This window comes from Haematobia irritans, chromosome 1 (assembly GCF_050003625.1).
Source record: "Haematobia irritans isolate KBUSLIRL chromosome 1, ASM5000362v1, whole genome shotgun sequence".
Classification (NCBI taxonomy): domain Eukaryota; kingdom Metazoa; phylum Arthropoda; class Insecta; order Diptera; family Muscidae; genus Haematobia; species Haematobia irritans.
This window is the reverse complement of record NC_134397.1, coordinates 101223731-101237944: the sequence shown is the minus strand read 5'-3', so window position 1 is coordinate 101237944 and position 14214 is coordinate 101223731. Positions and strand designations below refer to the sequence as shown.

Sequence of the window (14214 nt, the reverse complement as noted above, 5' to 3'; positions counted from 1 at the left end):
TAGGTACAATTGCCAAATGTTAGTTGTGCTGACAGATATCATTGATAGCATAGACCAAGAAAATATAGAGACATACCTTGATAATTCACCATGCTTTTGTTTATTTGCAGTGCGCAGTCATTCCACTCAATTGCGTAGTCAAGTGACTCAATTTATTTTGGAAAACGAGAATAACCGTATAAATTAGTCAATTTGCATTACAAAAAAGGTGTGGATGAATAGTATTGTTACGAATTTGATAATTATAGATATAAGTTTATTTAAATTAGTTTCCGTTAATTTAAAATTTCAAATTGTAACGATAAAATTTCGCTATCACTTGTTGGAATCATCTATTCATTTTCTAGTATTTTCCTGAATTTCTTTTATGTTCTTTTGTTTGCTTACCGAAATGTTAGTTCTTACTCTCTCATAGAATAGCAACCCCTTTGCTTTGTTATTCTGCATTCTCATTTCATCTCAATGTCTATTGTCATTATTAAGGCTGTTTTCTTTTAGCACTGGATGCAACATTTGTATGGGCTATCCAGAACATCGTTGCACTGGTGTTCTATCCAGAACAACTCATCAGTGCAAGTCGCGCCGATGTTGCCGGATTGTATTTTGATAAAGTGATTCACAATAGCAACTTATTGTGACTAATTTATCAAAAAACATGTAATTCAAAGTGGTACAGTGTCATAAATAATCGCAGCAGTAAATATTTATTACAAATTGGAGCATTTCATATATTAAAAATGCAAGATTTAACTTCTTTTCTGTGATTGTTTTTAAACAGCTGATGACAGTGTTGCATATTTTTGGAGATGTTCTGGATAAGCGAGTACTCTGTTTTCTTTTAGTCCTTCACGGCTTAGGGTATCCAGTGCTAAAAGAAAACAGCCCTATTGTTGTTGTTGTAGTAATGCGAGCATATATCTATGTGAGTGTGTATGTGTTTGGCAGCCACCAGGTAAACAACTTAATGGTCGTAGATCCTTCTAGCATTGTCTAAGAATGTTCTGGCGTTGCCAGAATATTGTAGTGCTACCAGAATGTTCTCGTATTGCCACACCGTCATATATAAAAGCGCTCGCATGCTGCTAACGAGTCAGTCTTAATTAAAGCGTCAAACGAATAACTTCAGTGTGAACGAATTGTAAAGTGTGAAGTCATAGTAAATAAATTGTAGATTGTCGTTATTTAAAAGAACTGTGTTTTAATTGTCGGGTAATTAAAAACGCCTAAATATAAAAACGTAACAATTGGTGTCGGAAGTGAAATAACGAAAAAAAATCTACAATGAAATTTAATGAGCTTCGAGTGGAAGACTTAAAAAAGGAATTGAGCAAACTGGAGCTGCCGACAACAGGCAATAAGGCCCAGCTTCAAAAGCGTCTACTGGAAGAGTTTGAACGGCGTAATATGGACATTGCGACGCATGAGTTTGATTATAAGGAAGACATTGATGAATCAATACTCGTCAATACCAGCAGTGTAGAAACTCCGTCTGTGGCTTCGAGTGTTGTAGATTACACATCAATGCTCAGTGTTTTGAGTAAAATGATGGAGGAAAACTCTAGAAAAATCATGGATGAGAATTCTAGAAAAATGGAAGAAAATTCTAGAAAACTGGAAGCAAATTCTCTAAAAATGGAAGAAAATTCTAGAAAATTGCTGGAAGAAAACGCTCTAAAAATGCAAGAAAATTCTAGAAAAATGATGGAAGAAAATTCTCTTCTTTTGGTGGAGAAATTTGACGAAAATTCTAGAATTCTTAATGAAAAGTTACAACAACTTTCGGAAGGTATGGAGAAACGCGTAGACCACATTGAAAGTCAAATTGTGGAATTGGATAAGAAATTTGTGGTTCACGATGAAAAATTTCTACACCTTGAGAAAAAAATGTCAGAACTAGAAATGAAAGGTGGCCCAGTGCGCGTAATCGAGGGCCCAAAAATCAAAACTCCTGTTTTTGATGGCTCATCTTCATTTGATGTTTTCAAATTCCAATTTGAGACGGTGGCATCCAGAAACATGTGGAATGACAACGACAGAGCAATTGAACTTCTGTTGGCATTGAAGGGTAATGCTGCCGATGTAATACAAAGTATCCCAACTTCTTCCAGAAATAACTATAAGGAAGTAATAGCTGCGCTACAACGCAAGTACGGTGGAGAACATAAGCAAGACATCTTCAGAATGGAATTAAGAGGAAGAGTCCAGAAATCAAATGAGACTCTACAAGATTTTGCAACAGAAGTTGAGCGGCTAGTGCTTTTGGCATACCCTGGAGAGAATCATCCTCTTATAGATCGTATCAAGATTGAGACTTTTGTGAATGGCATTCGAGACCCTGAGATAAAATGTGCAACATATACCGCACAAAAAGCTACATTCACAGAAACGGTAACATTTGCACTTGTACAAGAGACTGCGAGATTGCTAGCATGGCCTCAAATTCACAAAGTACGCAGAGTAGAGACCAAGTGTGAAGAATCGAAATCGGTCATTGAATTGGTAAAAGAGGCTCTAAAGCAGATAATGCAAGAAATGAAGCAGCAAGCAAATAAATCTAGAATGAAATGCTATAACTGTGATAAGGCTGGACATCTTTCCCGGGAATGTAAAGCGTGGCGTAAAACGTCGGGGTCAATCTCGCCATCTCCATTAAACAATAATCAGAAGAAGGCGACCACAAAGCCAAGCGACTCAAATTCAAATTCTGCGGATAATAGAAAAGGTGGCAAACAAGTTATTGATCAAGCCTTGACACGACGGCATTGCAATGTAGAAAGCAGACGCTACTCGAAGGCTGAACCAAAGGAGACAGTTGTAAATGTCAGGCAGTTACACATCGAATCTGGCACAGACTGGTCAACAGAGCAACGTAAAGATCCCATTCTGAGAAAAATTATTTCGGCAAAACAAGAAAATAAGAAACCCAGCAAGAAAGACATCGCAGCCGAAAGTCCACTTATGAAATCATACTGGGCTCAATGGGATAGTTTAGTTCTAGTCAATGGATCCCTGCAACGTAAATGGGAAAGCGAAGATGGCAAGAGCAGCCGAAATTTGATCATCGTTCCAGATTCCAAAATAAGAGACGTTTTGGCGGAGTTCCATAATGGTCCCAGTGGAGGTCATCTGGGAATAACCAAAACCGCCGAGAAAGTGAAGCAACGATTCTACTGGGTTGGATGCCAGAAATCAATTGCTGAATGGGTAGCCAATTGCGAGAAGTGCATGAAGGCGAAAGGTCCAACAAGGAAAAGTCGAGGTCCTATGCAAGAATATAGACCAGGAGCCCCGTTTGAAAGAATAGCAATGGACGTGGCAGGCCCTTTCCCAGTAAGTGATTCTGGAAACCGTTATGTCCTTGTGGTCATGGATTACTTCAGCAAATGGCCGGAGGTGTATGCAATTCCAAACCAGGAGGCAAAAACGATTGTGGATGTGGTCAACAAAAACTGGATATGTCGCTACGGTGTGCCGTCCGAGATTCACTCAGACCAGGGAAGAAATTTTGAATCGGCCATATTCAAAGAGATGTGTGAATCCCTTGGTATCAAGAAAACGAGGACTACGCCATTACATCCACAATCCGATGGCATGGTAGAAAGGTTTAATCGCACTCTGGAGGAACATCTTCGAAAAGTGGTGGACAACGGCCAGAGGGACTGGGACGAGCATATACCAAAGTTTTTGCTGTCCTATAGATCTGCCATTCATGATTCCACCTCTCGAACACCGGCCAATGTTCTATTCGGAACTGAGTTGAAGTTGCCTGGAGATCTGATATTCGGCGCTAAACCTAATGAGCTCGCCATTGAAGAAAACAGAAACGACATCCCAAACACTTTCGGTGAAGTTCACGAATCAGTGCGCAACAAAATAAAAATGGTCAGCAACAGAATGAAGGCGAGATACGATCGTGCTGTAAATACTGAGGGCTTCCAAGAAGAAGAATTGGTTCTGCTATTTAACCCGCAACGAAAGAAAGGATTGTGTCCCAAACTGCAAACACAGTGGGAAGGCCCATATAAAGTCATCAAGAAGATCAATGATGTTGTATACCGGATTCAGAAGGACGACAGCCCTAGATCAAAGATGAAAGTTGTACATCTGGAACGATTGGCTCCTTACGGAACAGGTTCTGTGCCTGTTCGGGACGAACAGGCTTAAGCGGGAGGCAGTGTTACGAATTTGATAATTATAGATATAAGTTTATTTAAATTAGTTTCCGTTAATTTAAAATTTCAAATTGTAACGATAAAATTTCGCTATCACTTGTTGGAATCATCTATTCATTTTCTAGTATTTTCCTGAATTTCTTTTATGTTCTTTTGTTTGCTTACCGAAATGTTAGTTCTTACTCTCTCATAGAATAGCAACCCCTTTGCTTTGTTATTCTGCATTCTCATTTCATCTCAATGTCTATTGTCATTATTGTTGTTGTTGTAGTAATGCGAGCATATATCTATGTGAGTGTGTATGTGTTTGGCAGCCACCAGGTAAACAACTTAATGGTCGTAGATCCTTCTAGCATTGTCTAAGAATGTTCTGGCGTTGCCAGAATATTGTAGTGCTACCAGAATGTTCTCGTATTGCCACACCGTCATATATAAAAGCGCTCGCATGCTGCTAACGAGTCAGTCTTAATTAAAGCGTCAAACGAATAACTTCAGTGTGAACGAATGTAAAGTGTGAAGTCATAGTAAATAAATTGTAGATTGTCGTTATTTAAAAGAACTGTGTTTTAATTGTCGGGTAATTAAAAACGCCTAAATATAAAAACGTAACAGTATTTTATAAACTTTCACAATATTTGGTGTTTCAACGAGAGAACAAAGGAAAGAAAACAAATTAAAGCCAAATTAAAAAATCACTCAATTGCAGACGAAAAAGAGCCATCTACGGTGTGCAGACAAACTACAGCGCTGTGAATTCACTTGAGATGTCTATACCTTCCTTGGTCTATGTTGATAGTTGATGGAACCACCTGCTTTCGGTTGGCAAATAATTCGGTTGAGGCAACGAATTTGTTTTCTGGGTGCTTATTTACTAGTATGAAATACGACTTTAGAAATTTGTTTGGCATCAATACAGAGAAAACTAGTTAAAATTAACAGAAGAATGTGATTGTAAAATCGTGCAATAAAATTGGTAAATTTTTAACTGGCTTATTTCAGAAAGCACTTTTGACAGAAATTAAAATAAAAAAGTTAAATAGCCAAAAATTACTGTTTCTATTTGCTATTTTTCAATTTGGTATAAATATTTATTACTGGTTACCCCAATTATTATCACTCTTGATATATATTTATTGCATACGAAATATACAAACAGCCTCTAAACAAGTAAATTGAATCGCAAGGAATTCAAATTCTCCTGAAAAAACAAGCAACAGCATTCTTGTAGTGTGGTATGAGCTAAACCAGGATGTTTTTGCGGAGCGTAATCGAAATTGTGAGCCGAAGTATATGTTCCCTATGGATATAAAATGGAGAAAAGGTAATCAAATTATGGATTTTTAAAAAGCTCTTATATTGCATCATACTTTAGATCTGTATTAAGTTCGAGTATAGTTACTAAAGTCAAAAACAATCTCTAGAAGCCAAACAGCATATAAATTTGTTAAAGGCAGTGATCCACATCGACAATTGGAAATGCGATCAAATACAGAATTGTGCTTATTGGGTTTGTGCTATAGTGTGTACAGGCTGCTTTTAATGAAAATGTTGTGGCAGCATGCAAATCGCTCAAACTTGTTTGCTAGGATTTGTTGACATGTGAAAGAGTTTCGCACGTCTCATTATGTTTATGGTTCTTTATATATATATATATATATATATATATATATTGAGTGGACATAGTCGATAGAACTACAAATAAAAATTGAATGTATTAACGAGAAATTAAATCTTCCATTGAAATGGAAACTGCGACTAACATGTATTCTCGTGAATTAAGTGACGGAAAGAGAAAAGTGGTCGGAGCTATGACGGAGGAAAAGAAGTAAGTTTCAAAACGTAAGACTTAAGACACAAGTTCATTGCATTGTAAATATTTTTAAATTCCCGTTTAAGTACATGGTGCTTAGCAATATCGACGATTTTGGCCATAACAATTGGAACAAGATATTATAAAGTTACGGAACCGGATCATGTTTGGTAAGAAAAAACAACGTACATTTATTTTGTTGCTTGTAGTAACCTTATAGTAAATACAATATATAGAACTATTAGTTTTCAATGTACTTGCTGCTAACACCAAACAATGACGTTTGCAAGTTACACGAATTGGCACCAAGTAAATCCAAGCTCATCAAGAAATAGGGATAGGCAATGTCCAGTGCGCATTATAGGACATATGTTTTAATGGGATAATCTGGTTGCATATCGAACATAGCAGGATAAATATAGTAGATGCGGAACTGACAGAATTTTTGTATTCTCTTTCTAACTTAATATTTGTTTGTCTTTGTTTTATTTCGGGGGTAAGCGTGTGCTTTAAGGTTGAATTACACACCATGCGTCAATCCGTGCGTTGGTGGAAGGGTTGATATTTTCTGTTTGTGGCAGACTATTCGAGCTTTTGATTTCAAAGACAAATTTCAACTCTTCAATCATCGGACGCATTGTAAGCATTGAGCGCATGGTATGTAATTCTACCTTTAGGCCTGATATCCAGTAAATAATGGCTTTCAGCATAAATGGACAATCGAAAAATGCGAATCGACTTTCACACCAAAAACTATCCTTTAAAGTTTTTAATTGATTTTTAATCATCCCCCTGAAACGAAATTTTATACCAACGAAGTTTCTTCTCTTGTCTCTCTTTTGTCTTCTTAAAGGTAAATACATTTTTGTTTAGGTGGTTTAGGGGTTTAGGTGGTTTAGGTTAGGGTGTTAAGTCAAACGGCTCCATAAAAATGAAATTTTGCTGATTTAACAGCAGCCTCCACGAGGCCACCGAAATGTGGCGACCTGGGAGGAATGAACTTCCATTCTATGTCATCATTGTTTAAACAATTATTTTCGACTTCCCAAAATGCCTTTACAATTGTCGAAAGCTTCTTCTTCGGCATCGTTATATGAAAGGGCAAGGGTACAAGTTTGCCGAGGGCGAAAATTACCTCCAGCAACTACCCATCCAAATAGTCTTCTGTAAAATTTATTTATTTTTCCATTTATTTAAGCAATTCAAAGCCTTTACAGGGCCAATTAAACGAATTACAATTTACTACTCTAACGACAAAATTGGTAGTTAGCAGCTAACTTTATTTGTCCCACAGATATTAAATCAAAAAACAATTCAGCGCCAATCAGGATATCGATGGCTCCCGCCCTGTCAAACGCGGGATCAGCAAGATTAATGTTTTTAGCAGGGCTGTGGAGTCGAGTTAATTTTGCTCGACTCCGGCTCCGACTCCAGCATTTCTTATAAGCCTCGACTCCGGCTCCGGAGTCGACTCCAGGTGGTGTACCTAAATCTCATTTAAACAGTATTCCAATGGTATTTTTAAGGTTTTAAAAAAAGACTGATATTAGTATTCTATTTGTCCAAAAGAACTCTAATTTTAAATTTTGATATGACTCGACGAGAAACCTCAGTATTTTAGGGATGTAAAAGCTCTACATTTTAAATACGACACAAGTCTATATAGAGACCACATCAAAATATGGGTAGATAATAACAATCTCCAGAATATGTACATATTTATAAAAACACAAAATATCCAAAAATAAATTCCAGAAGTTTGAGAAGTAAAATCCTGGCATTGGTCTATATAGGCATTTAAAAAAAATAAATCTATATAAAAAAGAACAATACACAAAAAACAAAATGCCGGGCTAATCAGATAGAAAGTTTAAATGCTAAAAAATGTAATGCGTCGGATATATAAAACAAACATAAACTGCTAAAAATTAGGACGGAGGGAATTTTTAATTACCACTACCATACAACAGACAAGAATAGCTGGACAGTTACGAATATTGTTTCTATAAAAGTGAAATGGTGAAACATCGATTTATAAATAGTCTATCAGTTATGGACATTAGAGGCCATTAATTTAATGTAAAGAATTTCGAGTGGCTTTGATGAAAAAAACTTTCTCCCAAAAAAACCGGCTCAGATGGCACGTTGGCAGAGGTTATTACAGCTTCCAAGGACATCGGGTGTATATGTAGGGCTATCTCAAAATTTGGGCCGACGGGAAATTTCCGCATTTATGGATCTCAAATAACTCTAAATTCAAAATTTCTGACAAATCTTATGAAAATTTAGACTGGAAAAAAATTCTTAAAACAAATCGGAAGTTGGGTTTATATGTAGGTGCTATATCACAAAATTTTCCGGTATGACCCATCTTCGAACTCGACATGCTTGCCAAAAATCAGAATGTTAGGTTCTACTGCCGTATTGCCTTAAAATAGTACCGTTATCAAGAGTATATATAGGGTCAAAAATCGATATTTTTTTGTGTTAAAAATAGACAATACAATTCAGCCCATATTCTAGTAAAACCTTGCTATTTATATCACCGTGAAATTTCACCCATATAAATACGCTTTGAATGGCCTGATTTTTTCGATTAAAATCCCTATTGGAATATAAATTGTCGAATTGTCCTTAATTACAAAGATATGAAGTGTTTTTCAAATTTTGTTTCGCCGGAGTAGAGTAAAATTTCTTTTACTCCGGCTCCGTCTCCAGCAAAATCTTCAGACTCCGACTCCAAGACTCCGACTCCACAGCCCTGGTTTGTGGGCCATTCAGGGCATTCAAGTTTACGCTAGGTTGATAATCTGTGATTGTGGACACCACCATTGCGGATAATATTGTGGTAAAATCCCCAATTCGAGATTTTATCCTGATGTCAACCGATTTGTCAACTTCCAAACTCCGTCACATATACCAGAAATTGTAGCTGAAATTCGTTTACAATTCAAACCAAGGCGCTTAACAAGACGATTTGCAACTAAAATTATTTGGGATGCAGAATCCAAAATTGCACGACATGGGACGAAGTTTCCATTTTTATTTTTGACGAGGATTATTGCTGTGGCTAACAACACACTACCACTCGAAGATGACGTGACATCACTCGAAGAAGCTAATACAGCTTGGGTTGTGGGTGGCTCTTCAGGCGAAGTTGCTGACGGCTCCACCGGTTGAGCAGATGAAGAAGTTGAACAAGGCGGATCAATGTGTAGCAAAGTGTTATGCTTAACTGAGCATAGGCATTGCGCTGTACACTTCCGCAGTAGATGTGTCTTACGAAGACAGTTGAGGCATAATTTGAGTCTCTTTGCTTCTTTAAAACGAATAGACGGAGAAAAATTTCCAAATAGTGAGCAATTAACAATAAAATGTTCCATTGAATGACAAAATGCACACAAAGGCGATGGTGAGCCGGCAGCTACATGGACATGGCGATTTTTAAAAGTCTGTTTTTTGGATGTGTGTGAAGATAAATTCGAATTTGAAATTTGCAGCAAAAACTTAGCCGATACACCACCAGCACCAAAAATATTTTTCAAATTCGAATTTAGGATTTCAAATTCGAGTTTGTATTTTTAGTATTTGGCTTATTATTTAAAAACTAAGCCGCGTGTGATATAGAGACTAGGCTCATTGGAAAGGGCTTGAGCTCAGCTTTCATAATCACAAAAGTCTTCATTAGAAAAGTATTTGTGAAAAGCGAAAATTTGAAAACAAAATTTTCAACAAATTTTTACAACGGGCCCACTGTGCCAAAACTAAGCCGCGTGCGATATAGAGACTAGGCTCATTGGAAAGGGCTTGAGCTCAGCTTTCATAATCACAAAAGTCTTCATTAGAAAAGTATTTGTGAAAAGCGAAAATTTGAAAACAAAATTTTCAACAAATTTTTAAATTTGATTTTCATATTTTCGCTTTTCACAAATACTTTTCTAAATTCGAATTTGAAAAATATTTTTGGTGCTGTTTGTGTCTCGGCTAAGTTTTTGCTGCAAATTTCAAATTCGAATTTATCTTCACACACATGTTTTTTGGTATGTTGGCGAATAGAATCCATATTTACACAAGAATTTTCCAAATTTTCCAGCATGCGACATCTCTGCTCCAAAAATGACGACATGGAATCCCCACTCGGCAGCATTAACAGACAAACTCTCCACCCACTTGATCTGCGTCGATCTATCCATCTTAACGGTTGCCAGATAGATTAACAGGCCATCAACACTTTGTTCCTTTTTTCCTTTATTTGAAGTCTATAGATATATACATCCTTACAGACTAATATGTACATTATTACTTATCTATTGAGATGTAAAATAATATTTCTTTTTAACGATTCTCAGACAAGTTTATTATACCGTAACAGGTTGGCTGATAAGTCCCCGGTTTAACAAAGAAAAACACATTTTCTTTTTGTCAAAATTCGTTTTTATTATTCAACATAGTTCCCTTCAAGAGCGATACAACGATTATAACGACCTTCCAATTTTTGATACCATTTTGGTAGTACTCCTTGGGTTTTGCCTCAAAATAGGCCTCAGTTTCGGCCGTCACCTCTTCATTGCAGCCAAATTTTTTCCATGCGAGCATCCTTTTAAGGTCACGGTGCGTTGTCTTGGTGGAACAACACTTTTTTCTTCTTCATATGGGGCCGTTTTGCTGCGATTTCGACCTTCAAACGCTTCAATAACGCCATATAATAGTCACTGTTGATGGTTTTTCCCTTCTCAAGATAAGAGCTTCCCCATATCCAAATATTGATGAATGATATGACCAACACGTTCCTTTGATATCTTTAGGGCCTCTTCTATCTCGATCAACTTCATTTTACGGTCATTCAAAATCATTTTGTGGATTTCACCTCTTTCGGGCGTCCACTGCGTTCACCGTCCTCCGTGCTCATTTCACCACTCTTGAATTTTGCATACCAACCAATTATTCTTGATTTCCCTGGGGCAGAGCCTGATTTAAACAAAGGTATTATAAGAGATTCTTTCCATATCTGCCGTAAATATCCAGAAATTAAAGAATTATTAAACAATATAGATAGGGGATAAGAAAGTTGGTCAGCACACTCTTTCAATATACATGAAGGATTGCCATCGGGACCCGTATTATATGACGACTTGACTGTTCAAATTTCTTAAAACCGTATCTTCATCTATAAAAGAAACGTCTATTAGGTTGGAATTTCTTATATCGTAGGGGTAATTACTATTTTGATTAAAGGATTTATCAGAGTAGGTGGTTGCAAAAAAATCCGCGAAAATATTAGATATATCAACATCATTATCAGCTGACATAGAACCATATTTCATATAACTCGGTATACAATTCGAACGACGTTTAGAATTTACAAATTTATAGAAGGATTTAGGATTAACTTTCAACTCATCCCTCATCCTATCTAAATAATTATTGTGAGCCAGCTTATTTTCCAAATTGTATCGTGACCTAGCAACTGAATAATTTGTAAAATCTCGAGTAGATCCTGATTTTTTAAATTTTGTATATAATTCATTCTTCTTATTCTTTAATTTTGAAAGGTTTCTAGTACTCCAAGGAGGAAAGGCAGTACGATCAACTGTAAATCTAGGAACTGATTTAGAGATACAATCTATTAAAATTGAGTAGAAGCAAGATGACAGCACGTTTTAATGTAATGGTCATCATAGCTCGCAAATGTGAATTCAATTTATCGCTAAGGTGACGTAATCCTCCAGCAGAGCTGTCCTCCACAGCTTTCAATGAAAATATTGCTTTATATGACAGTTTTTTATAGAATCTATTTTTCAATAATTTTACCGCTTCAGAATTCCTTTCATTTAGTTCCAGTGATGCAATGGTATCTAGAGCTACACCTGTTAGGCTCGAACGGAGATGATGAAACTTCTCTAGGTCACTCAGATCCATATTGCTGTCGACAACCGTTGAAAACAACGAGAAAAATTTGGGCCAATTTGCATATGTACCATTAAATTTGGGCAATTGAATTGCAGACAGTCTTGTCTTTCTCATTGAAGATGAATTTTCTGCAAAAGGAACACCATCAACTGAAAACTGACGCATTGTTGAACGCATGTGATTTGGTTCAGCACGCTGGATCGAATTTTTCCGTCGGGTTAATTTTGCTTTGACATCTAGGTATAGGGAAGTAAACCGCATTCGTACATCATATTCCTGCTCTACAGAGATCAATTCCTCTAAGACGGATTGAGCTTCCTCGAAAGCGGCGTTGATCTGTTCCACATATTCCAGACGGACAGACAAATCAGCACTATCATATTCAGCCAACTGTTCATTTGTTAGGCTCCTCATCAACGATTCGAATTGCTTCTCCATAGCCAGTATTTTTGTTCGAAATGGCATTATGTTTTCCCGCACTTCTCCATCAATGGTATTAGTGATTTGATCTTCACCCGGCACATTATAATTTTTCACTTTGTTTTATCAGTTTTAATATGAATTTATTTTCAATTTTTATTACGAAATAATTATCCAATTTGATAATACTGTGTGATTACTAAACTTAATCACGTCGGAGTCACCAATGTCTGAGCTTGTAATATTTTTTTACAGGCTATTTGCTCGACATTAAAAAAGCGAATTTTTAAAGTTTTAATTCTATACAAAAGTTCCAACTTGAACTTGACTTTATTCACTTGCTTCTGTGTAACGAATGAAAAAATAAAAAAAAATATTTATTTTGAGCATTTCATACATTAAAAATGTAAGATTTCACTTGTTTTCTGTGATTGTTTTTAAACAGCTGATGATGACATATTTTTTGGAGATGTCCTGGATAAACGAGTACTCTGTTTTCTTTTAGTCCGTGACTGCTTAGGGTATCCTGTGCAAAAAAAACAGCCCTAATGTATAGAATCCATATATTAGAACGTATGATAGAGAAAAACGAGGATACTTTTATTTTACGAACGGACCCATCGCCCACTTTCTCGCCCCTTCCGACCGTGAGGGCCTCGTCCCCATGACGTAGGGACAGCGTACACACCATGATCCGGACCATGGCGGGGTGGAGGCAGAGGGATTTGACCAGCTACAGAGAAGGACCCATCAGCCGGATATATTAAAACACAAGATCAAATATTAGGCTATTCAATAAAACTGATGTATTTGTTATCCAAATATGCTAAAATTCTAGACTTCATCATATCAATACTAAGGTTAGTGTCAACTAGATGATAGATTGGATTAAAAATAATGCACATCCTACGAATAGGCTCCACAGAAACATAATTCGAACGTTGAAAATTAATGTAAAGAAACTGGTAATTCGTAGATGCCCTAAAAGAAACATTTATCCTAATCCTAGATATCAATTCCGAGCATGGAATATCCCCACTAATTAATCAGCCTCAATCTAGAAGTGTATGAAGGAAGAACAAAATCACTGTTCCAATGAAGATGTCTCAAAGCGAACAACAAGAGTTTGTTATTTAAAATTGAACAAGTGCAATTTACGCAATTAATAAAAGTAAAAGGCAATATATTAAATTTACTATATAAATATTAAAATCAGGCTTAGCAAACCAAGAAGGTATTGTTGAGAATCCCCCATCCTCAATGTACGACTATTTAGTGATCTGGGCAACGTTTCACCGCAACGAGACCGTTCCTCTTTTCCAGGAAACGTTTCCCGTTTCAATATTAATTACTATTTAACTAAGTTAGGTTAGGTTAGGTTAAAGTGGCAGCCCGATTAAATTTCAGGCTCACTTAGACTATTCAGTCCATTGTGATACCACATTTAACTAAAAGTACCTATTACATCTTAACCACTGAACCTTCTCTATTATTTACTTTTGTGGAACCAACCAGATTGCTCCAAAAACATTAACAAACTGCTTAAGTTAACGTTTTCCAGGTCAGCCAGTAATCTAAAGCTATATGCTCCTAAAATTCGCTTACGCCTTACACAAAATGCAGGACACTCACACAAGAGGTGTTTAATTGATTCCTTTTCCTCCACATCATGACAGCTCATACAATAGTCATTATACTTCGCACCTATAGTTTTTGCAAATTCGCCTATCAGGCAGCGACCCGTTATAGCAGATATCAGGAGTGCTATCTGACGCCTTGAGAACACTAGCATATCTAGTGTGCGGTTTAAGTTTAAATGGGGCCATATTTGCTTGGTGTCGCTACAACCCTTGCAATTTTCCCATCGAACATTGGCCATCTTAACAGCCCTCTCACGCAGTA

At 36.7% G+C, this 14214-nt stretch overlaps 1 protein-coding gene across 4 annotated transcripts in view; it reads left to right on the top strand.

Annotated features, from left to right (window-relative positions):
• Window positions 1–5846: 5846 nt before the first annotated feature.
• LOC142221517 (protein O-mannosyl-transferase 2-like) overlaps window positions 5847–14214 on the top strand; it is an 84598-nt gene continuing 76230 nt past the window's right edge. For all 4 annotated transcript variants that reach the window (XR_012718081.1, XM_075291270.1, XM_075291271.1 and 1 more), the window contains exons 1-2: window positions 5847–5997; window positions 6069–6152. Coding sequence is in view for 3 of the 4 variants with exons in the window: in XM_075291270.1 (XP_075147385.1) it covers window positions 5915–5997; window positions 6069–6152 (167 nt within the window). In the remaining variant the exon portion in view is untranslated. The remainder of the gene's footprint in view (window positions 5998–6068; window positions 6153–14214) is intronic.